This window comes from Varroa destructor, unplaced genomic scaffold, assembly GCF_002443255.2.
Source record: "Varroa destructor unplaced genomic scaffold, Vdes_3.0 BEIS01000001.1, whole genome shotgun sequence".
In the NCBI taxonomy this organism is placed as follows: Eukaryota; Metazoa; Arthropoda; class Arachnida; order Mesostigmata; family Varroidae; genus Varroa; species Varroa destructor.
Genome location: NW_019211454.1, coordinates 70,875,570 through 70,901,132, shown reverse-complemented (window position 1 = coordinate 70,901,132; position 25,563 = coordinate 70,875,570). Strand labels below are relative to the sequence as shown.

The window sequence follows — 25,563 nt, the reverse complement described above, 5'->3', positions numbered from 1 at the left end:
CTAAAACTTTAATTTATTGTACCAGAAGCTATTGGGAAATGTTACTAACGATAAAATAGTTGTTTTATCGTATTTTAACTGCTATCAGCCGATTCACTCACGGATAGTGCCTGGCACGACAGCTCCGCACACGCGCAAATCGTCAACTGAGAGGTGGTCTCCCTGGCAGGTGTCAGAGGCAGGTAACGAAAAGTCCGCAAAAGTCACTTGAAGTCGGCAGACGTTTGGATTGTTTTTCTGGATAGTGAATACGCAGTCTTGAGAGTTTCCGTACGCCTCTGGATAACCGGGCGACTCAATTTCGAATGTGATCGCAATGAAGGGCGTTCCGTTGTTGCAAGCTGATCCATCAAGTTTTCGTCCTATTGGGCTTGTCCCGATACGGCGAGACCCGCATCCGAGCTGGCGGACTTGAATCGAGAACCCTTGATTTGGGCTGCCCTTATCGCCGCTGTGGAACCGAATGATCTTGCCGCCTTCGACGAAGGGTATTACATCTGCGAGGACAATAAAAAAGGATTCGGTTCTGGACAATTAAAATTGTCTGCAATCTAATTCTTGTCAATTTACAATCTAGTGCTTGTTAGCACAACAGGAGCGTCATCATCGCAACGTATCGTTCAACAGATAAAAACGGCGTATTGCTATTGGTTTATATAGTACAGCAAATTTGGATGAAATTGAATTGCACCCTTCAGCTATACAATTATTATTGCCTGCTATATTATTAAGAAAGATAATTGTTTTTATATCTAGATGTGCACTGATTTAATGCACAGGGCGCTATAATGTTGAACTAAATAAAGCTTCCTTTAAGCTCCTTATAGCGAAAACGAAAATTGCATTAACGAAATCAGCTTATACGCCGTTTACTTTATACTAATTGATCTAATACGAATGTACTGATTATTATTAAGGCGTATATTTTTCTATTGAAATGAATTAAACTACAGAAAATTACAGAGGCATTTTGTAAGGAACTAGATTCTAATCTAATGCAAAAAATACGCAAAAAATGGCACTGCATTGCTTTTATATACTGTGATACTTATAATTAAGATAAGTCGTTAATGAAAATTCACGCTTACGCATGTGGTCACTGGGCAAACTTCCGCAGTGTTTTTCTCCGCCAATTTCTAGGTAGTTTCTAGAACAGTCTATTGATTCTTCAAGATTAAACGAATCGTATGAAAGTTCCAAATAACAGATATCAGGACCGGCCCGAATCACCGTATATTTGCACTCGGAGTTGTCAGGGTGGCTTTGAGGGAATCCTACAAAGAAGATACATCCATGTTGAAATCGTTCCAAATCGGACGCAGCGCATTATGCGCTAACACGAAAATACCTTCATTTTTGATCGTGTTGTTATCTCCTGGATTCATTTCCATATCGAAGCCTACCTGGTGACTGTATGGTAAATTCCCTTGACATAAATGTCTGGGTGCACCGGTGCACTTTGGGCGTCGGTTGATTTGAGAGCGATGTGCACGCCAGCTGCTGGAAGCGTAGATGAAACCCCCTGCCAGAATTTTGCCCGTCTGAACGGAACACTAATTCGACATTGCCCTCGTTGTTATACTCGAGAACACCTAAAGACAGTATTTTTTTTACGGAACAAATGATGTTAATCGATTACCATGATCCTACTAGTATATACATCAATGGCTAGTACAGTTGACAAATCGAAATACCGCATTGAGAAATCAAGGTTTCGTAATTTAGTTTTTAGCGGAAGAGAACCAACATAACGTGGCGTGTGAAAATCGGGTACGCACGCCATTCTCGATTTTGATTCTGCTATGTAATAACGTTCTGCCCAAATAGGCGATTTTATCTCAATGAAATTTCTATCACGTTACAGGCAATAAGCCCAGTTAGTTTACTGTGGCAGAGGTGTTGATACAGAAATTGGGTCCTGATAAAAACAACAGTAGAACCGGACCGAATAGCAATCCTATCTTATTGTTACCTTCAATGTCGCCATTTAAGTATTTCGATAAAAAAGTATCATTAGCATAGTTCACATTAATTCTAAGTATAAACGTAAAATTAAGAGTTACGTCTATCGTTTAACGTAATATAGCCTACATGTATTAGGAAACAGTGGCATTAAGTTGTGCAAACTTGCGCTTACGTGATTGTCCATAAAGCTCGTTTCCACAATGGCGCTGATCTCCAATAAGTAGAAAGTCCTTGTCACACTTTAAACTTTCTTCAACATCAAAGTCCTTGAAGAACATCTTAACAGAACAAAACATGTTTGACGGCCTCGAGATCGTCACTTTACACAGCAGGTTGTTTCTGCAATTATTAAGCTCGTTAGCTTACAGGTTTTTCTGGTAATTCTTTACGGCGACATGGCATATCCTTTAGTGAACCAAGAAGATCAAACATTGTGAAATAAAAAAACCTTCAAGTGATCGAAAATTATGTTAACATGCTTGTTTTCTTCTGAGAATATATTGTCCAAACAAATCCTGACTGACGAGTGAAACTATCCTATGGAGAGCTCATCCATAAGCCATTTACCATTAAACGTTACCGTTTATTTACTACACATATAGCGTTTTAGTTAGAAGAATAAAGTTATACACATAGTATTCAAACAATATTTGAATCAATCTCAGATATTATAAAAGCTTTCACGGATTGAAATAAATCGAACAGTGCAATACCATAGACGACAAAAAGTTTATTTAGTTAGCGCTACATCACTGGGAGTATTTCATCGGCGTTAATCTTAGATGAAACAGGGAAAACTACTCACCGATAATACTGACTGACAGCATAGCCATACGAGGTGAGATCGTCAGAGATTCTTTCAGTGCAGATATCGCATAGGGGCGGTGGGGCGAGCGGGCAATCGTTGGTTTGCCGCACGCGAATTTTGCCTCGACCCGGATGCCCCTTCGTAGATAGCACCATCAAGTCACCATCAAAAGGTACCGTCTTTGAGTAACACAGTTTGTCGCGGCCGCCATCGATACTCAGATAGTCGTGGTCGCAGTTCATGCCAATATTTGCCACTCTGTAATGTAAGTAGAAATGTGTAAGGCTAAGTTTATGCTGCTAACGCAAGCTACGATGTCATTCCGCCGAAATATCGTAGCGAAGACCGATCACTTCTTTACACCGGCCAGCTAATTTTGTGCAACTTACCTAAACTGTATGCCACAGGCCCCGCTGTGAGGGGCTTTACGAATATAGTATGTGCAGTCATCGTCCGTCTGTATAGTGAACTCCTTGTTTCGGAAGACCTCTTCACACTCGTGCGGTTGAAAAGCTCTTCCGCCGGTGGCGCGACCATCGACGCACGACACTGGTTCAGCCTCAATCCAGAAACCTCGACCAGCGCCGCTGTTGTCTGTGACAAAATTAAGTCGGACCTCATCACGTTTCCAAAACTGAACTATTTCTGAAATCACAAATAGGGTTAGCGAAGCAGTGATTAATTATTGAAGCGGTGCGAAAATTGCTTCAAAACACTACATTAATTTCGCCGTAAGGAAATCAATCGATAATTGCGTTTTACTTTTACGTATCGGCCCCAGTCACGTGTGAGCTTTCAGAAGGAGAGACAGTTAGTCATATTTACTTAGAGTTCTACACGTTATATTATTACGGGGAGAACAGAGCTATCTGTGATAGATTGCAAGGTCACAGAAAATGAACAGATAGCCAACTTACTAGTATTGCCTTTCCAGGCATCGCCGCAATAGTTGACGCCGTCGACGATCAGCTTGTCTTTACGACATTGTGCAGAATGTTCGACATCGAAATCATGGAATGTAAGTCGAACCGCGCAGACATTCTTGTGTGCTTTTTTTATCCTGAATATGCAGTCATGATTGGCAGGATACTTAAGCGGATAGTTATTTGATGTCAGATTACCGCTTCCCTCCTCGAGGCAGTAGTCGCATACTCCCTGCGGAATAAACCGACTGGGCACTTCACAGAGAAACGCATCCGCGCAAAAACACAATTATACCGTTGTTTCTGTTTAACATTTTCTCGTCGAAGCTTTTATTAGATTAACGTAGTGTTCTTCGTTTTCGATTTGAGTTCAATAAAAACGTCTGTTGGCTTTGATAGCGAAAAGGGAAAATAATTCGTCGCCTCATAGTATTTCTATAGACATCGACTAGGTCCCGAATAGATCGGCGTCAACGATTCGAACGATACCATCTTGGTACGATGGTACGATTTTGTTCGGTGTGAGCACTGCGGGAGCAAATCTAGTGACTAACTGTAGCATTTTTCAGAACTTAGAAGCTAGTAATGGCAGAAACATCCACAATTCTAATTTTTACCTCTGCATTGTCGCACAATGTATGTGTATATCTAGGATGGCAAGACCATATGAAATGGGGGCTGTAGAGGCCAGTGCGATTTTTGTTCTAGCGAAAAAATGCACATTTTAAATTTTGCCCCCATTGAATTTTTCTAATTCTTTTCGATGCGCATGGAAATTCGTGTTACTGGATATTTTCATTAAATAAATTTCAAAAAGTAGGCCCATATGGAACAGCTGAGTATTTTTGCATTTGATCGAACTTTTGTTAGACGATAAAACAGCAGTTTGGTTTGCCGTCGCGATTCAGCCTGTTCTAAAATGATATTTTCTAGGGCAAACGAAAAAGTTATGTTTATTAGCAATCTATCCATTGGACCGTGGGGTGCAGGACAAGATGAAGCCATATACGTCATTACGTCTCACGCGTACTTAAAACAGAATATCGTCGATGCAAACTCGACAGAGAAATCCAACAAAGTGGCCACAGGGCTCAGCAAAAATCCGCGTACATATACAGATGATAAGTAAAATTAAGCGACCGTATCTCCGCCTTTGTTGAACTACGTATGAATGCTACGTATGAACGTACGCAACGGTATGAATGCTTTCCAACGCTGACGCCTTTATTGACATAAGGCAGCATTTGTATACTGCGAAACCATTGACATATGCACCACATTGCGCATAATCACCATCATCATGTATTAGGATTTACCATGGATAATTATTTGTATTAGGATCATACGTAACCATGATAGTTTTCCAGGCTTCAGTGGAGTTTTGCGAATGAAGCCCAGGTTGTTGCTATTTTTCTTCACTCTTCGTGTGAGTGGGGTGCGGCTCACGGCACTCATGGGCAGTATTTGGCCCATTCAAAATATGGCTTCACCCTGCGCAGAAGAACGTCATCAACAACAAATCACAATTTTCACGGCGTTATATATAGCCCCATCCTCCGATATAGGAGGCTGGAGCTATATGTTACTTTATACTACGTTTTTTAGATTAACGCAAGCACGCTATATATGCACTAACAAATCTGAACCGTCTCTTTTTGCTATAGATGAGATTAGGTGCTAAAATTAAGAAGAGTACCCACTGAGCTGATTTTTAATACACGTAACTTGGCAGTGGCCCTTTTCGCTATTTCGATATCCGCAAATCGATCAAAGCTAAGATCTCATAGTTTAACTGACGAATGGACTGCACATCTAGAGACGTCTAGCTGAGATAGAGAATTTTACATTAGACAAAATTGCTTTCAGACAAGTCAGGCCTATTAAATGAAATGCCAGACCTAAAGTCAGTGTCTCTCTATAATATTCATATACACTGTACATTGAATATAGGCTTTACTCGACGCTATTGTTGAGAACGACTGATACGGTCACGGGAGATAAAGAACATCTTAGTATGTTTGCTAAAGGAACCTAAACGGGCCCACTAGAACTGACGCATTTTCGAGAAAATACTGCTTGAACAGTCCTTCTTTGTTAGCGTCAGTACATGAAGTTATACGAGGCAAAGGTGAAGCTATACGGGTCGCTAATGATTCCGTACAAAAAGGTCAGTCATTTAACAAAGTTAAACAGAAAATGCTTTCTAGTTTTTTTTTCCGAGAAAGAGTTGTGATTATGGCTAAAAAGGACGGTGCTTCATAATCATATACTGCCAAGTTAAGGAGGTCAAAGATAATGGTTCGTCTGCCATAGGTTGAACAGCGTAGCGTGAAGCCACATCTACAAGTTGCATTGTGGAGAAGTGAAGAGGAAGAGTACCTGTCTTTTCAAGCCAGCTTCCCCACATTGAAGTTCATGGCTATGCATGATTCTGGTGTAAACAATTACTCATGGCAAATTCTGATTTATGATCGTGCTTATTTTTAATGAAATGCACATGTCAGCAGTATTGTTTTACCTGAGCGATATGTTATGCTACATAAGACCATCAAAATTTCCCTCAAAGAAAGGGGATAACGATCGCAAAGATAGGTGCGTTATTAATTCAACTTAACGTAGATCCCTATGGCCACTAAGCTAAGTTGTGGTATGAGATAACTTCGTTTTTTCAATCTCTATATAAAATTAGCATCGGCGGTATCTGATTGCAAAGGTAGCCTCTCATCATTTTGCCGCACACAGCCCCCAGCGTGCTCATGGGTGTCAATGTTTAATTTTTAAAAAATAAGCTGATTCTTATTAATTAAACTTCGATAAAGATAGCAGAAAAAAAGGTCAGTTGTAATTTCGTCAAACAAAGCCAAACATCAATACGAACTGCACCATGGAATTGGATTGTAAAAGTCAGTTATTCCTTGCTGACTTCTGTTAAGGATGCTACTAGTTGATGCGAGATGCCTGCTATCTACAATGTCCGTACTCGCTATAGTCTTGTTACGTCCCGTATGGTTCGCTATTCTACAACTGTATTAATATACGTGGCAAATTAAACTATAAGGCTAGTGATAGCGCTTGGTGAAACGTTGGGCTGCATTGGCCCACTGCGGGTTGCTGATAACTAGTCAGGATTGCCTTAACCCAGACTGGCCTGAATAACAGGTCATATATAGATGCATAGCGAAGCGTAGTACTACTACTACTACTACTACTACTACTACTACTACTACTACTACTACTACTACTACTACTACTACTACTACTACTACTACTACTACTACTACTACTACTACTACTACTACTACTACTACTACTACTACTACTACTACTACTACTACTACTACTACTACTACTACTACTACTACTACTACTACTACTACTACTACTACTACTACTACTACTACTACTACTACTACTACTACTACTACTACTACTACTACTACTACTACTACTACTACTACTACTACTACTACTACTACTACTACTACTACTACTACTACTACTACTACTACTACTACTACTACTACTACTACTACTACTACTACTACTACTACTACTACTACTACTACTACTACTACTACTACTACTACTACTACTACTACTACTACTACTACTACTACTACTACTACTACTACTACTACTACTACTACTACTACTACTACTACTACTACTACTACTACTACTACTACTACTACTACTACTACTACTACTACTACTACTACTACTACTACTACTACTACTACTACTACTACTACTACTACTACTACTACTACTACTACTACTACTACTACTACTACTACTACTACTACTACTACTACTACTACTACTACTACTACTACTACTACTACTACTACTACTACTACTACTACTACTACTACTACTACTACTACTACTACTACTACTACTACTACTACTACTACTACTACTACTACTACTACTACTACTACTACTACTACTACTACTACTACTACTACTACTACTACTACTACTACTACTACTACTACTACTACTACTACTACTACTACTACTACTACTACTACTACTACTACTACTACTACTACTACTACTACTACTACTACTACTACTACTACTACTACTACTACTACTACTACTACTACTACTACTACTACTACTACTACTACTACTACTACTACTACTACTACTACTACTATACTACTACTACTACTACTACTACTACTACTACTACTACTACTACTACTACTACTACTACTACTACTACTACTACTACTACTACTACTACTACTACTACTACTACTACTACTACTTACTACTACTACTACTACTACTACTACTACTACTACTACTACTACTACTACTACTACTACTACTACTACTACTACTACTACTACTACTACTACTACTACTACTACTACTATACTACTACTACTACTACTACTACTACTACTACTACTACTACTACTACTACTACTACTACTACTACTACTACTACTACTACTACTACTACTACTACTACTACTACTACTACTACTACTACTACTACTACTACTACTACTACTACTACTACTACTACTACTACTACTACTACTACTACTACTACTACTACTACTACTACTACTACTACTACTACTACTACTACTACTACTACTACTACTACTACTACTACTACTACTACTACTACTACTACTACTACTACTACTACTACTACTACTACTACTACTACTACTACTACTACTACTACTACTACTACTACTACTACTACTACTACTACTACTACTACTACTACTACTACTACTACTACTACTACTACTACTACTACTATACTACTACTACTACTACTACTACTACTACTACTACTACTACTACTACTACTACTACTACTACTACTACTACTACTACTACTACTACTACTACTACTACTACTACTACTACTACTACTACTACTACTACTACTACTACTACTACTACTACTACTACTACTACTACTACTACTACTACTACTACTACTACTACTACTACTACTACTACTACTACTACTACTACTACTACTACTACTACTACTACTACTACTACTACTACTACTACTACTACTACTACTACTACTACTACTACTACTACTACTACTACTACTACTACTACTACTACTACTACTACTACTACTACTATACTACTACTACTACTACTACTACTACTACTACTACTACTACTACTACTACTACTACTACTACTACTACTACTACTACTACTACTACTACTACTACTACTACTACTACTACTACTACTACTACTACTACTACTACTACTACTACTACTACTACTACTACTACTACTACTACTACTACTACTACTACTACTACTACTACTACTACTACTACTACTACTACTACTACTACTACTACTACTACTACTACTACTACTACTACTACTACTACTACTACTACTACTACTACTACTACTACTACTACTACTACTACTACTACTACTACTACTACTACTACTACTACTACTACTACTACTACTACTACTACTACTACTACTACTACTACTACTACTACTACTACTACTACTACTACTACTACTACTACTACTACTACTACTACTACTACTACTACTACTACTACTACTACTACTACTACTACTACTACTACTACTACTACTACTACTACTACTACTACTACTACTACTACTACTACTACTACTACTACTACTACTACTACTACTACTACTACTACTACTACTACTACTACTACTACTACTACTACTACTACTACTACTACTACTACTACTACTACTACTACTACTACTACTACTACTACTACTACTACTACTACTACTACTACTACTACTACTACTACTACTACTACTACTACTACTACTACTACTACTACTACTACTACTACTACTACTACTACTACTACTACTACTACTACTACTACTACTACTACTACTACTACTACTACTACTACTACTACTACTACTACTACTACTACTACTACTACTACTACTACTACTACTACTACTACTACTACTACTACTACTACTACTACTACTACTACTACTACTACTACTACTACTACTACTACTACTACTACTACTACTACTACTACTACTACTACTACTACTACTACTACTACTACTACTACTACTACTACTACTACTACTACTACTACTACTACTACTACTACTACTACTACTACTACTACTACTACTACTACTACTACTACTACTACTACTACTACTACTACTACTACTACTACTACTACTACTACTACTACTACTACTACTACTACTACTACTACTACTACTACTACTACTACTACTACTACTACGTCCGACCAGCCTACCCCTAGCGGCAAAACAAGTTCTGACACGGCTGCCAATCATCGAACCATTTCTAATTTCAACTATACCAGTACTTAGTTTTCAGGTGCCATTAAAATTAAGCAAACTCGTTTAGCTTTACGCGGTTATTCTGCGCTTATATAGCCGTAGGCATGTATCCATTCACACAACATTACATCTACGTGCTATAAACTATACAAACGAGCCAGTCTTACCTAACTTGTACATCTAATTCTGTTCATGATGTAATAGTACACAGTGCTTTGATTCGTACACAGGCAAATTGAGAAATACATAGATTAAAAACGCAATAGTATTTTTCCAAAAGAGTCAAACCTCTCACCGCCAGTATTTCCTCGGTACACGATCATACATGGCTTGTGGGGGTCACAAGCCTGCGCTAGTGATAATTTCGGCCCAAATAAAAAAAAAAATACTAGTATAGCACTTACCAAAATCAAAGACTGAATAAGAGGCAGCTAAAGCATCTTGAGAAGAAATATTTATTTCGTCCGGCTCTTTTTTTTTTTTTTTTTCACATAACTGTTAAACAAATGCATTATTTATTGAAAACAACATCTTCAAGTGTAAGATTTTGCAACTTTTTTGCCCAACTATTATAAGCAGACGAATTAGATGTCTTTGTTCTAGCAAACTTTTTCAAAAATAAGAAATCCCTTAATTTAGTTTAAGTTGCCAGAGTTCGTTCGCCACCCCATCATCTGCTGTTTAATAAATAACATAATTACATAAAAATCATCGCATTTTGCAATTTTAATGCGCCTAATTAGACAATCCTCTGTTCTCTCAGTTAAAGCGGGTTGTTGGACATTTCTACAATGCTACTGCCTTGTGATGTATAAGCGTTAAACGCAGCTCTCGTACAGAATTAGAGGAAAGCACAACGATGCCGGTCGGCATCACGTCACCGAAGCCAGGAAGCGCCGCAGCGATAAAAGAGTTCTATGTCCCGTCGACCGCCACGGTCATTCCATCCATTCTTTGATTTGTTAAGTGGCCAACTGTGGCTCGCCAGTGTTTTTTGTCGCCCTGTGGCAATGAATGCAGTCCGCTTAGCCCGCAAGAAGACAAGTAAATAAACAAACTGGAACTACATAGCGCTGACTGATAAATGTTCTATCTAAGTAATAGAAATAGTTGTTACTTTTTATTATCGTGCGTGACGCTCACAGTATACAGCATCAATGTAATTTTATAACATTAAACTGTTGCCAGCAAAGTAGACAAATTTTTACAGGACCGCTGAATGACTAAAGACTGGTGGGTCTACTTCAAAAGAAACAGGCTTAAGAAGGAAACACGTCCTTCAGTCTCGAAGAGCAAGGCTCAGTAGTTTCTTAGTAGTTCTTCGGAAATTACAGTGCTGTAGAAATCCGTCGAATAATGGTGAAAATAGGAGACAAAAAGGTTTTAAGCTGGTGCATAGCGCGTCAATGGTGCGAACGTTTCAAGAACGAAGACTGAAGTATTGAAGACCAGCGAGGGGATGGCCGAATGTTAAGATTCGAAGGACAAGAACGCACTGCTGCAATCGAAAAGGCTTTTCATGCAGAGCTTGAAGTCTAAAAACTGAAAATGTGAAACTTGTGTATAAGATGGATCCCTCGTTCATTGATCTAAGGCAGTTGCAAATGTGTCTGGTGTATTCCACGTACAATTTGCGGAACTTTAATTAGCAAACGACCTGTCTGGAGAGTACGGCCGCCATAGATCAAACAGGCTTCAATCTTTACTATCAGCCAGAGAGGTACCGGACTAGAGAAAGACGTTGCCCTGGAGAGAGATCGAGTTCGGTGGCAATATCGAGAAGGCTCGAACGTCAAGTGATGTTGGCACTCGAATTGTTAAAACATATTTGCTGAAAATTAAACAATGAAGTTCCAAGATCCACTTGGAACAGCCTTAATAATCTGAAGATATAATTGTTAATGTCTTAAAAGATTTTTGTTTATATGGCAAGATACTTTGAAGGATCGTATGGGTTAACCTCGGCCACAATGCAGATTATCTGTCTTTTGCAAATAGGTATTTTGGAATGACCTCAATGAAAACATAATAGTCTTTACAACAAACGCTAATGCTCTTCCAACAAAGTGGAATAGTTTATGCTCTTTAATCTTTATGTGCTCAGCTGGGTGAAGTCTTGCAAGTAAAAATATACTTTAAGTTCAAAATGAGCGGTAGACTGTTTATGAAGGCGCAAAAAGTTTAGTGGAATATCTATAGGTTTTTTAACATCAAACCTGTTGACTTTATTTGTATACCTATTCGTACTGTACTCGACCAGAATGATTGATCATTGAAAGAAGTTATTGTTTTTTTATGCTTAAACGTTGATCTTTGATGAGGTGATAGCTTGTATAGCCTTGTGAAGCCTTGTGTATAGCTTGTGAAGCTGTAAAAAAATTCAAACGGTGGAAAGTGACCGGTAGTAGTAGATTCAGTGTTAAATTTTTTCAGTTTAACTTCAACGAAACGTGAAATATTACAAAAGATATATATACGAGCAATATGTTTTTATAATAAATATATATCATAAAAAAATAGAAAAATAAATTAAGTGTCTGCGTGACAGGTGCCTGTTTATTAAAACATTAATTTGCGTTGTTTTAAGTTCCTCAATTAAATCTCTGGGCTTGGCAAACCTTCGAACCATTGCGGCGACAGTCACGTGCGAAATTTACATGACTAGTTTTTTTGTTGGCCTTCCTTCAACTTCCTCGTTGGCGCTTCCGGCATATATTGATTTGATGATCCTTTATCAGTGAGATAGATTACTGTTATTTAAAGCTAGGCAGTATTATATTAGCAAACAGAATACGTTTATCTAACATTTTCAAAAGTGTCCGCCTATCCTCTAACGTACGCCAAGAATTTCTTACGAAGAAATCTTGAACAACCCATTCAAGTATTCTCTGAGTCTGTCCGATCAAACAACGAGAAGGCCTGCCCTTTCTCTCTCGCGTTTTTCCGACTTGTTAGGCCGTGTCATTGCGGCTGCCGTTATTATTATTGTTGTTGTTGTTGTTGTTGTTACAAACGTAACGATAGTACACAAACCTAAATTTAAGTACAATTTCAGGTCGCGAAAGTTTTGAGCGGTGACCCGATCGTTGCACGCGCATTGTGAATGAACGCATTTCGTTTTATCTAGCTAACCAGACAGAATTGCCTTCGACGCTGGAGACATAGTTATTTACCAAACAACAATCTCTAGTTGCTCGAGTCGGCGCCCAAGGAATATTCTCTACTTCACAATATAACGATTAATTATATAGATGGATTGATTATAGAAGGATAGAAAGCAATCTTCATTTTCATTCACGGGCAAGTAAATATCGAGATCGCTCGACTGACGCTCTACGGCAGCATGTTCTTGGAGACGGCACTCGTCGTCTTCATGCCCGCAAGTCGTGGTCACATACAGCGCGACTGGTGCTTAGATAGGCCTAGAGCAAAAGGATCGCGCAGGATCCGGACCCAATAATCTAGTGATTATTTTCACTTTTGCAACAATTGTAATTATTCGAAGAATAACTTTAGGTACGTGTCGACGAGCCGAATCAGGGACACCGGCGGTTTGAGCCAGATTTCGTATGGCTTCTATTCAAGCAGTAGTATAGCTCTACAGCATTTGCTAATCTTAGTATGAGTAAATGTAACGATCTGTGGTTAATACACCTCTTCACTCCCTACCCAGAAGGTAACAAACACTAGTCGATACTTTGATCCGATACGCGTTCGTCGGTCACGCGATGACATTTCATCCTGCACAGCTTAACAGGGCCAAAACAGTCGGCCACAGCCTCGATTACACCGTTGTAGCTGATAGCATGAGATCAGCAAAAGACGAGAACGCGAGCGACCGAAAAACTAGCGCAGTATCCGTGTAAACAAACGCAGTAATTGTGTAAATCCAATGGTACTATAGAATTTTATTTTTTTTCCTAGTGCTACTATCAGTAGTTGCCGTGTCGGTAAAGGAGAAGTGAATCAGCAAGCTCAAGTTTGTTTCGCTCGTTGCGAGTTGTGTGTGTACTATACCGCGTAAACTGTACGCGTCCACCTCTGCCGCGGACCACAAAAGGATAAAAGAAGCAAAAGGCCAGAAAGCTAATAGAGATCTGAACCAATCCGATCCAACGAATTTTCGACTTTGCCCAGTTGTGTCCGGCTTTCTCACGGCGCGCTAAAATAAAGCAATGGTGACGCCGATAACAACACGTCAACTGCTGCTTGTGAGGAGCAGCGTCGCCGTGACGCGCGGTGTCATGTGTTGTCGACATTTTCTGTAAAGGTACTTTGGTAACGGCGGCAGCACTGGCGACAGGGCGCGTTCGGTACATTTGTTGGCGTTGTTGTTGGTTCGCAATGCCTTACTTATATATACATTAGTTTGTGCTAACGCTTGACCACTTCAGTAATAGCGCTTAACGCGTACGGGTGCTATTTCTAAAGTCCACTACTCCACCATCAGCGTCGCCACCTTCTTTCTAGAGAACAGAACAAAAGAGACGACAGAGCTAAATAAGATAAGAAGAATAAATGAATGAATGCTCAACGGTCATCCGACTCGAACGCTTACGATAGTTGTATAGACACATGTTCGCGTCGGGACGCAGAGGGATGGACGCGTCACGTCGAGGTGCTCTTTCCTCCATTGCTTGTGCTGTTATTGGTTGAGTGGTACAGATACAACAACAACAGACTTCAGATAAAGTAAAAGATCAACGATAGCAAACCTGTGGAAGAACGACGTCCAAAAGGTATTATATATAGATATATATGCATACGTAAAGGCTAGAGTATTAGATACGGCGAACTAATGGATAGTGCAGAAATGGCCAGCAGTAACTATGGGACAACCGCAGTAGCAGTTACTGCCGTAGCACGTTGCTTGAACTGTGCAAAACCTATAATGGTCCTTTTTAGCCAATGCGTAGCGAAAATGAGTATCATTTACATGCGACGTAGGCAAAAATGGCTAAGAAGCAAACCATTTTGAATTAGAAAGCTCGAAGCGCTGGCAGTATAACAATAATTGATTGTCTTTTCTCGAAACCGGTTGCAAAAGCAATGACGTTAAAAATCGACTAGCGAGATATAGAAATTGAGCACCGTTCAGAATTTAGTGGAGGCAACTTTTCATCAGCCGCATCGCTGTTCAGACTACTCCATAAGCCTTATACGAGAACTAACAATAACGTAAAACTTTCACAAATTGACCAGAAACCTAAGATATGATCTACGGTTGCATAGAGCTGTGCTCTCTGGTTAAGGAGATCTAACTGCTATGACAGCTACGGGAGTTACCGCAACCTTGGGGGGCGGAGGGGGCAGTAAGACATTCTTAAATGGGCCGTCGTTTGGTGGTCATTAAGGTATCGGACCATCTACCAGAAACCGATTTCATATTAAGTGACGAATAAACACGTCCATAAGCGTGCATAGGTATATACGATGTTTATATTTCGACAGAAAGCGAAGTGAATTCTGAGAAATGCTATTTAACGTACATTAGTGAACGTTAGATTCTATAGCGTTGGGCTTTGCGCGCTTACGCCTGCCCCAATTCCTTAGCTAAGTGAATGAAAATGGTTTTTTGAGCATATAAACCCATAAAGTTCAGTGGATGAATGGTTTTTTCTTTTATCTCGGGTATTCTATACGCCTGTTGACTGTTAGAGATCATTAAGACTCGGATCGTAAGGATCATTCCTCTGCTAGAGCTCGACGTGTAGCACTAAGCCCTGAAAACTTATAACAGTAGTTGATAAGTTATAGAGCAGTCATGCTATATTTTTTTTTTGAATTTCAGAATTCATTTTTGAAGCGAGAAAAATAGGGGGAGTCTAGTTGAGATTTTCCTCATCTCTGTGACTTTGTGTGCCTGTTTTCGTCACATGTCCCATACGCTTTTTATATACTGTCGACGTGTGAAGCTGTGTAATTGCCTTGTGACTATACAGGGAATTCAGATTCTGGAGCATGTTTCAACATTTGCTACACAGTGCTTTTATGCATGATTTATTTATGAGTGACAACTGTGATATCATACAAACAAGCGTTGTGATTTTTTCAGAACCTAACCCGTTTGTAACTTGATTGCATATAAAAGTTTGAATTTTGAAACATATGCATTTTGTCATACGGAGAGTAAATAAAGTTGTTTCAATCATAGTATCGTCTATTCACTTTTATTAACTGCAGTTGTAACTTGATCATAAATGCTATAATATAGTCATTGTTCACGTATCCTCTTCATTCGAACATCAGTCACAGTGATGGTTTTGCCGTCAAATGCTACCTTCGTAACACTCGCTGCTCTTTCTACAATGTCTTATCAGTATTCTTCTAACTGTATCTCTTTTAGTTTTAAAAATAGGAAAACATATTATCTTTAAGCCACGCCTTTTTCATGTTAGACTGACCCCTCGGCCCCCATAAGCTGTAACACCTTGTTGTCGCATACCCGGTTCTTCAGGTTTACAGGCATGGTTTGTAATGATAAATCTTGTCCTTGATGATCATAATCGAAAGTCCTCTTCCGGTCAAAAAAACCCTCATCAATTTGAGTGTAGTACTATATGCAAAGATTCACTCGCCACCAATGTATATAATTGTATGCCAAGACGCAACTGGCCATTTCCAAAAGGCGTTGCGTTTAAGCCTTTCACATCGTACTTTTCCGCGCTGCTAAAGAATTGCATAAGGCACACATGTATCGATCCTGAAGATTTCTGTATTGTATTTTCAAATGTTTGTTTAAAAACATTAACATAAAAACTGCAACGATCAGAAAGAACTCAATCAACTGCTTCCTAATTTAAGCGTTGGCATTCGTGTGAATGTATCATAGATCGAGGTACCCAGATACATCAATATTGGATTTACAAAGGTAGTTGAGTTAAGAATGTTATCCTTCACATATGCCGTAGCAAACATTAACATTACAGACCTGATATATATATATATATATATATATGGTTTGTTTGCTATAGTAAGTATAGTATGTAAGCGTCATATCTTATCATATATTCAGCTTGATTCTAACAGTAGTTGAATCATTTACATCAGATAAGCATTATTTGATTTCCGTCTATGTGTGAATCCCGTAAATTTGTACGACCTTTTGAATATTAGATTTTTACAGGCCTAGTACGCGACTGGGCAATTTTTACTTGTACTATTAATGAAAGCGACGTGAATTTAAAGGCGGCGTCTTTCGGGAGGCATAAATGACGATAGGGAATCATTTTTATATCACAAGTTTCTATCTATGAGTTTCCGTATCAAATCACACATACACGCACACAGAGAGGTAGTGGCTCAATGTGGTCATGAATATCTATCACGCAGAATGCTATATTTCAACCGACGCAAAATCGTCAAGGTAACAATTTATCTAACGTATTTTTTCCCGTGTTTTCTTCATTTTTTCTTTCTTCATTAAACGAAGCTCCTGAACATTCAATGAAGACATTCAAAATAATTCTGTAGGCCGATTAATGATGATATTAGGCTATATCTAACGGGTTGCGTTAGATAGCTTCATAATCGCGCGGTGGTAATAAGAAGTTTCGTCTTCTGAAGTCAGGGATACGTGAGGTAGTTTTAGTTTACAAGCTGGATATAGACGCACTCCAATTTGTGCTGGAGGCCACTCGTCTGAAGTCAATTTTTAACAGTAATACCACGCGTAGAACTTAAAAGGTTTATTATTTACAAATAATCTATCTACTGTTTTGAAACACTTAGAAATTCAAAAATAGATCTAGTTTGAAAAAACTTTGTTTATTTGAAAATTAATACCCGCTTATTTCAATAGAATAAGCAAAATTAGACGTACGGTACAATTTTAATATTTTCGCGTTTCCACTTAACTTGAAACATTAACTATTGCGGAAGTTCCTATTCTATCTACCCGCCCAAATTCATCATCGAATAATTTATAGATGCGCCTTAATCAGTATATTTGTTATAGGATGGTATTAATCCAATTATGTTGCGAGCCTAAAGGCAGATGAAATACGCTACTTCGTTTAGAAGTGTTTTTTTGTTTCATTAGGACACGCTTTACTTAGACTTCACCATAAGCTGTCTCCCCGCGCTTCGATCATTTGTAGGCCTTTATTATGTCCTCACGGCCAATATGGTGCTATCTTTGTGCAACTTACTATGGAGGGTTGCTAATAAGAAAAAAAAAAAGTTTGATTTTATAGCAGTAACTTTCGCAGCTCATTCGCTTACATGCTGACGAAAATACGTATCCAGCGGCATCCAGTTACCCATAGTATATTCATATTCTTATAGCATTTGAAATGATTGTTCTGTCCAATCTCGTTCCTGGTTCATCGTCCACATCCTAGACGTGAATGATTGAGTTACCCTACCACCGCTCTATTATCGATTACTATTATCGACACTCGCAACGTGTTTCTTTTAATGTGGAAAATCCGTAAATCAAACGATAAACGTATCCATGGGCTGTAGATAGTTTGGTAGACTGATCACCGACGAAACCTTTTTCGCAATTACGTGAGGGAAACCTCCCACGACGCTGAAAGTTAGCGGAATTGGCGCAGAATTAGAAAAGGACAAGAATTAGAAAAACCGAATAGATAAATGCTACGGAATTAAGTTTAAAAAAATAAGTAAAGATACATGAATAGCTGTTTCATGTATCTTTACATATATATATATATATATACAATATAATCCAGTGCTGAGATCGAGTAAGGGCAGCTACTCGAAACAACTCGTATTCTTTCTATTCTAGTAGAAATAGAAATGTCCAAGCTACTTTTTACTTATTTTGTTGCTTGCTAGCTTATCCAATCGTTGAAGTCCATGAAAGCGCACTTTTCCCAGTTGTACCTTATAACTAAGGTTCATTAACAAATCGTGGACTGGGAGCAGGTTGACTCGACGTGAAGAAAAGAATTCTCATAATAATGTAATTTTATATAACGTGACACATATAGAGTCAAACAACTAGTTCTAAATTACTATCGAGACTATTGTTAATTACATACATATACGGGTTGTGTAAGGATAATGGCCGTCACAATTACTCGGCTTATTTACCGATCGTTTATTCCCAATTGTTCCAAAGCGAGTGAGAGAGCTGTCTCCCGTTCCAGTCGCAATATATTCCGAGTTTCCCCCACCATCATTCTGTCAATTATGTAGCTGCCACAAGTCACTGCGTTTTCTTCCATATCTACTTGCTTTTGTATCTATTATACATGCGAGAATTAATGTTCATAGTAATGGCCAACAATTTAGATTGAGCGCAGAGATAATTGCCACTATATGCCATGAGACTAAGTTGGCATTACTTCGTCCTGTTTTTTCTTGGCTAATCGTGCCGATTGTGTAATACGAACAATGTGACCGCACTGTTTCTGGTAAAATAATTTTTGGCTGGGCAAGTGGGTGTCGTTTGACCACTTTGTATGATAAATAGAAGTATTAAACTTTACTGTGCACGCCAACAGGGGGCGCAACCGAACGGAGTGGGTGATGACACAGCCAACTGCTTGTGCCCTCATCTATGACTCTACATATACGTCAGCATTATAACTGTGCAGTAATGAATACGTTTCATATTGCGGTAAGCGAACGTACAAAAAAAACACTTTATATCAGGTTAAATACCAATTGCACCTACGTGCCTCTAAGCCTCTAAATTATTAGCGCCCAAAAACGAGCTAGCGAGTTGCATACATATTGGATTCTCTAAAGTAAATGAAGATCGTTTCAAAGCTCATTATGTGCGCGTTCATAATATAGAAATAAACTATGTTTGTTCAAACATACGGGCAAAATATTATACATGCCTAAAATTTCGTAATTGCGTTTCGTTGTTTTTTTTTTTTATGGAAATCGACGACCTTTGTAAAATAACAAAGCTTTCATTGTTTCCCTTAAATGACCGCCATATGCAACAAAGCTATTGGTTGAAAATCAGCTCTGAACTGTGAGTGGATGAGTGTACACAAATAGTAGATCAGTTTGGTACACTGATGTGGTCATTCAATATATGTACCGTTATGTCATTGCTTCTTTTTCGTCGTTTCGAACCCCCTTCTACAATGAGTTCACCTACATACCGGGCCGAAGTTCAAACATGTCTTAGTGACCAATGGCATGTGTTAATTGTTGTCAAACAATAAGAACCAAAAGGCTTCCCTAACAAATATTGAAATACGGCGCAGCACCTCATCCAGTAGGTCTTCATGTCAATGGAACCAAATACGTTCAAGACAAATAGCCCCATCAAAGCCAAAAAATATATATTTGTTTTTTTCTGCTTATTCCATTCAGGTGTGCTATGTAAATGGGGACACAAGCATATGTATGTACGTCATGATAAATAGCTTTTGACATTTTTTTAGCACTCGTTACAACAGCTGTCGGGGAATAAGAAGTTGCCGTCATTCGTAAGCAGCGGTAATCTTGTAATAGTGCAGCATTGACGTGAACGGTACTTGAACGGTACGCCGATGTCAATTCGATGCCTCTGCCAACCTAGCGTACGACGGATAGACACGCCACACGTTCGTACCGTTTCTCGCTGTTTTGGAGGGCAGCTGTGGGCGTTGGATAGCGACACCGACCGACAAGCCAGACAACAAAATAGACAAGTTCAGAACGCACGCAGTGCCAGACAACAACGGCTACAGGTAGCAGCAGCAGACGCTAGAGAGTCAGAGAGACGACGGACCGCAGATCGATGATGAGTTAGCAGCTGCCGCCAGCGCAATCTAACTAATCATCTAGTCGTGTCGTGACTGCTGTGAATAAGCACAGGGCAAAGGATAATGCCACCAAGGCTATCCCGCTAAAGGGCCATCCCGACGCCGGCGATGATCGCGGTCATTGTTGATAAACGGGTCCCTGTTACCGCTGGCAGTCATACGAATGATTGTTGTCCTGCTACATGGGACAGGGGCAGTAGCGGTCGTTAGTTGAGAGGGGGCATCGTGAAAACGACAGTAGTCAAAAGTCTATCGCCGTGCCTGTCTCTACCCCTCCTCAGCATGTCAAAACGGATTGGTCGCGGTCAGTACCTGGACGGCAGCGACACGAGCTAGCCGCCGATCAGAACAGCGGCGATAGACGCTACTAATTTGTATTTGGTCTACCGTGCCATCGCTTCGCTTTCGGCAGATGTTTCTGCGTTCACCTTTAGAGCGAATCGATAGACAACGATAGAGGAGCGTATCCTTGTTTCGATATAAAGAAACATTTTATTTCGGCGAATTGTTTCAGGGTCTAAAAATAAAATATTTAGAAAATAAGTGCCAATCAAAAAAGATACTGGCCAAACTCACTGAAACGGGATGTGTGAAGCGTATCACCATATCTGCGCCGTGTTTTGCTCACCTTCGGACAGTGCGTCGTTTTAGCTACTGCCGTAGGGGTATAACGGTAGCAGAGTAGGCACATTCTCTCCCTGAGCTTAAATGAACGGTAGAGGAGACTCACATAAACACCGAGTCGATAAGACGGTTTCGTCAGTTAGTCAAGTATTGCATCCTTAGACCGTAACAAGTTGTATCTGGACACTTTCTGTTTCATGTCTCTGGTTTACTTTTAGGCCGATATTCAATCCTGGGAAGTATTTGCGTATCAATTGGGAAGTATTTGCGTAAAGGTACTACAAGACACCTCGATACAAGCGATATAAGCATATAACGTAAGGTATTATATCACGCTTTTATCCTATTCCTCTCAGGACAGGGAATAGGCGGAATCACAGCGTAATCTGGGAAAAAGTTCTAGCCTCGCGTATGGCTATAGAAACCATGGACCTCAATAACGGTGGTTTGATTTTTAGCTGGAAGAGCTGCAATCACGGCAAATATATAATGGGCTCTTGATCGGGACAGACACACCTTGATGGAACGTAATTCAAGTTGTCTATTCATTGCAGTCGAAAAACAATAAGTGATAAATGCTAAAGGATAGGAAAGTTCTGACCCTGCTATTGGAAACTGACCCCAAAAATTCGCTAAATTTCTGATCAGCATTATTTTTATTCGCACAGTCTTTGAGACGTTCCTACGATCTGCGCTATTAACAACCTTGATGTTATAAATATATTCATAGAACAAAGGAAATGTATTCTGTCGCTTACCTTAATCAGATTAGCGGCTTCAAGAACACGGAGGAGGACCCACAATGCATTTCGACGTGAAAGCGGTATCGTCATGACCAGGGACTAAGTTGTTTCCTAAACGCGAGCCATAATGATGACACCCACCTGGCTGTATGATAATGACAGCCAAACCATCGGCTCAAAGTGGGTTTTCAAAAAAGTCAAGGCTTTTCCACTTTAGGGATGCTTAAATTGAGCCTGGTCATTTGGACTTAGTCACCAGTCACACCTGGCATGCTATTAAATGTCTATAGTGTATTTATAGTCTGCTAATATCATCTAAGAGCAAGATAGAAACCTACAATTTGGTAGACTATTAGCTATGAAGCAACCTCGGTCAGGTTTTTGGCTGACACATGTTTCACTAACAGATTCAAGAGAATTTTTAGTTAATCAAACGAAACGATATAGGAAGAAATAGGATGAATGTTGTCTCTAGTTATTTTAAAAGTTCTTTTAGCCCGTTTAGGTTTTACCTACTCAATAGCAGGTTAACGGTATTTGAAATATATGAGTTCTTATTACAACAATTGATTTAATAAGCCAGACTGCCAACTTTTGAATATATTGTGCATCACAGTCTCAAAGTCTGAAAAGCAATACAAGGTTTGAGAACTTACTTTTCTATGGCGGGTACAAATTTGAAGTAGAAGGCTATTATATCGGATATGGGCACTTAGTTTGGCAAAGCTATTCGATCACGCGTAGCTTAAATGTACCGTAATCTATCAGTACAAAGTGTACCTTGTCACAAGTGTCTACATTATGGTGTCTCAGCGTTGGCCGTACTTCGACATACATAAATGTACTAGGATACTGACTATTGCTAGGGTATTGATATAAACGCCAATTGATTCATTTTCAATTCAGACAAAACAGAAATATCCGGCCAATTTTTAGTCAGAGATTAATGTTAGATATTGCGTATTCTAGAGAGTCTAACTTATTTTCCTCGTTTAGTAACTCGGTAAAATAGCTTAATTAGCTTTTTTTTTTTTCTAATTATGCTGTTCGCTAAAGCCTTATTGGATCCGATGGACATGAGCTCTTTCCTTTGTAGCTCGTCGTGCATATTTACATGGTCCTGTTAATCGGTGTTTACCGGTCTACCGGTGGTTCCATTATAGTGGTGTGATTTAAATTCACTTCACACACAAATCTGTCACGCGTGATTGTTAGCGGTAGAGTATATCGTGGCTGGTAGAATCATCGCCTGCGGCATCTGAAAACACCCTACTGAAGCTGAACGGAAACAAGCTGTGAAGTCCGGACCCACAAGTAACAATGACACTGATGTTTTAATAGAATAAAAATGTGATCAAGTGTAGCTTGGCCAAGGTTGAAAACACGATTTGATCGAACTTCAATAGGTACGTACACTTGATGCGTATTGTTATTGAAACTGTATCATTTGTGCATGTATACTTGATAAATATAGGGTGCCATATAGCTCTTCGGAACATTGAATTTTCATTGTATCCTATAGGTGCCAATCGACGCTATACTGATTATTATTTTCATTCATCGTATTTGATCGGCTGACACGCTCATTCGACCCGTATTCGAATACCTCATGGAAGTGTATTATGTCAGCATCAAGTGATCTGACGCCAATCGCCTATTGATGACCTCCTTGAGTCTTTTCGCGCTGTTTTTAGAAATTTTTTTTCTAAAAAAAAAAAATTGCACTGGTCAAATGATGGCGTTTCGTCTATAGATTTTCAAGGTAACTGAAAAAAAAAAAAAAAAAAAAAAAAACACCTATATGCAGTCATGCATTTCCAATAAAGCAGTTTTATAATGTGATAAATCACACCGGTTTGGATACGATTTGTTTGAAGTATGTACTATTCGAAGACGAACGGCGATGCCTGCCATTATGTCTCGATATATGTCGTTTAGGTAAACGCCCTGGGGATTTTTTCGGGGAGACTCGAAACGGAACATAGCGTTCGGCATTACTAGTAAAACGTATTGCGAACTAAAATATGCCAAACTGTATTGCCCTCATTCTTCCCCTAATCCTAAAGGTTTCAGGCCTTCCCTTTAAACGAGCCTCACGCCGCGCGATATTAGATCGTAAAAGAACTCTCTCAAAAGTGTCGAACGTTTACCTATCTCGCAGTGTGTGAAATCGTTAAAGCTCAACTTCTCCAACCGTTCTGTCAAATGGCCTCTGATGCTACATGGCTGTAAAGCGGCTGTTTCAATATATAAGCTCGAAGTGAGAAAAATGTTCAATACGTATGACAAACTTGCTTTCGTGCAAGCTAATGATACGTACGTCCATAGTGTATGTTTGATTAATAGTATATTGAGAAACCTATTAGAATACTTCGAAAATTGCCAATCGAAAAAAAAAAAGCTATAGTAATGATGATTCGTTCTGAGCGGCACGGATACGGCCTCCATTGCCATCCGACTGCCCGCTCAGCCACTCTCGCTAGTGGTAATAACCAATCCGACAAACCCACACAGACGAAGACATTAAGTGGAGAGAAGAGCTCTTCGACGGATACACACAAATAGTGCAGTTCGAATGATAGTCAATAAAGAAGAAAAAAAGCGTCATGTTATTGTAAGCTGGCATATCTTCAGCCAAAAATGACTTCCTAGCCTATTCCATTGCATCAATCCTAGCGGGCGTCCGTCACCTGACACAACGACCCGACTACGTTGTAACGCCCGTTGGATGGCCACAACAAACCGGAGAAAATTCGCGATAGAGAAGTGACAGTATCACTGTAGGTAACAACAAGAATACGGTCTGTCAAAGTTACGATTGTTCGTGTACGTTTCGACACGTAGTTCAAGTTCAACTTAATCTGAGCACACTATATATATAAACATAAAATATCGATGGTATTGTATAGCAACAACAGTTCTATAAAGACCGTCGACGTCAAAAATTACAGTTTCGCTCTGAGATCACAAAATCGACCGTACATTAAGCATGTACGGTAATGCAGAAGCTGTACGTAAGTTTGAGAAAAAAAAATTAACGCTGTGGAATATACGTGTCAACGTAGCTATATGACTGAACTGCGCAGATATGGAATTTCCAGCGTAAAAAAACCCTATGTCTAAAGCAGTTGTTAACATTCTTAAATCGCCTACCGGTGGTTTGATGTGTGAGTCGTTAGGTCGACTTGTTGAGAATTGCTGAAACCATTCAAGATATACGAGCTTGCAGGTCCTCGCGAAGAAGCGGTTCATGTGTGGCAAGGTCCCAAAGTCTCGGCCTTGGCGTAGCTCTCAGGAGTCATTTCGACAGCATTTAAAGATCACGTTAAAATGTTGCCTATACGAAAGTATGCATGACGCTACCTAGGTAGAGATAATACCGGGACAATAAACCTTCA

General features: G+C 39.3%; 1 protein-coding gene and 1 long non-coding RNA gene across 11 annotated transcripts in view; one reads left to right on the top strand and one right to left on the bottom strand.

The window, feature by feature from the left end:
- LOC111243112 (cubilin-like) overlaps positions 1–25,563 on the bottom strand; it is a 70,691-nt gene that overhangs the window by 8,791 nt on the left and 36,337 nt on the right. For 9 of the 10 annotated variants that reach the window (XR_002670309.2, XM_086977780.1, XM_022788199.2 and 6 more), the window contains 7 exons: positions 3,691–3,951; positions 3,163–3,418; positions 2,771–3,031; positions 2,138–2,304; positions 1,404–1,592; positions 1,089–1,274; positions 102–497 (listed from right to left, as the gene is read on the bottom strand). Coding sequence is in view for 9 of the 10 variants with exons in the window: in XM_086977780.1 (XP_086833906.1) it covers positions 102–497; positions 1,089–1,274; positions 1,404–1,592; positions 2,138–2,304; positions 2,771–3,031; positions 3,163–3,418; positions 3,691–3,951 (1,716 nt within the window). In the remaining variant the exon portion in view is untranslated. Of the gene's footprint in view, positions 1–101; positions 498–1,088; positions 1,275–1,403; positions 1,593–2,137; positions 2,305–2,770; positions 3,032–3,162; positions 3,419–3,690; positions 3,952–25,563 lie in introns of those variants that run through there. The other variant, XM_022788204.2, reaches the window with a different exon arrangement.
- Positions 13,194–16,215, top strand: LOC147759044 (uncharacterized). The gene is made up of 2 exons (XR_015319415.1): positions 13,194–14,801; positions 15,854–16,215. It is a non-coding gene; the product is annotated as an uncharacterized LOC147759044 (long non-coding RNA).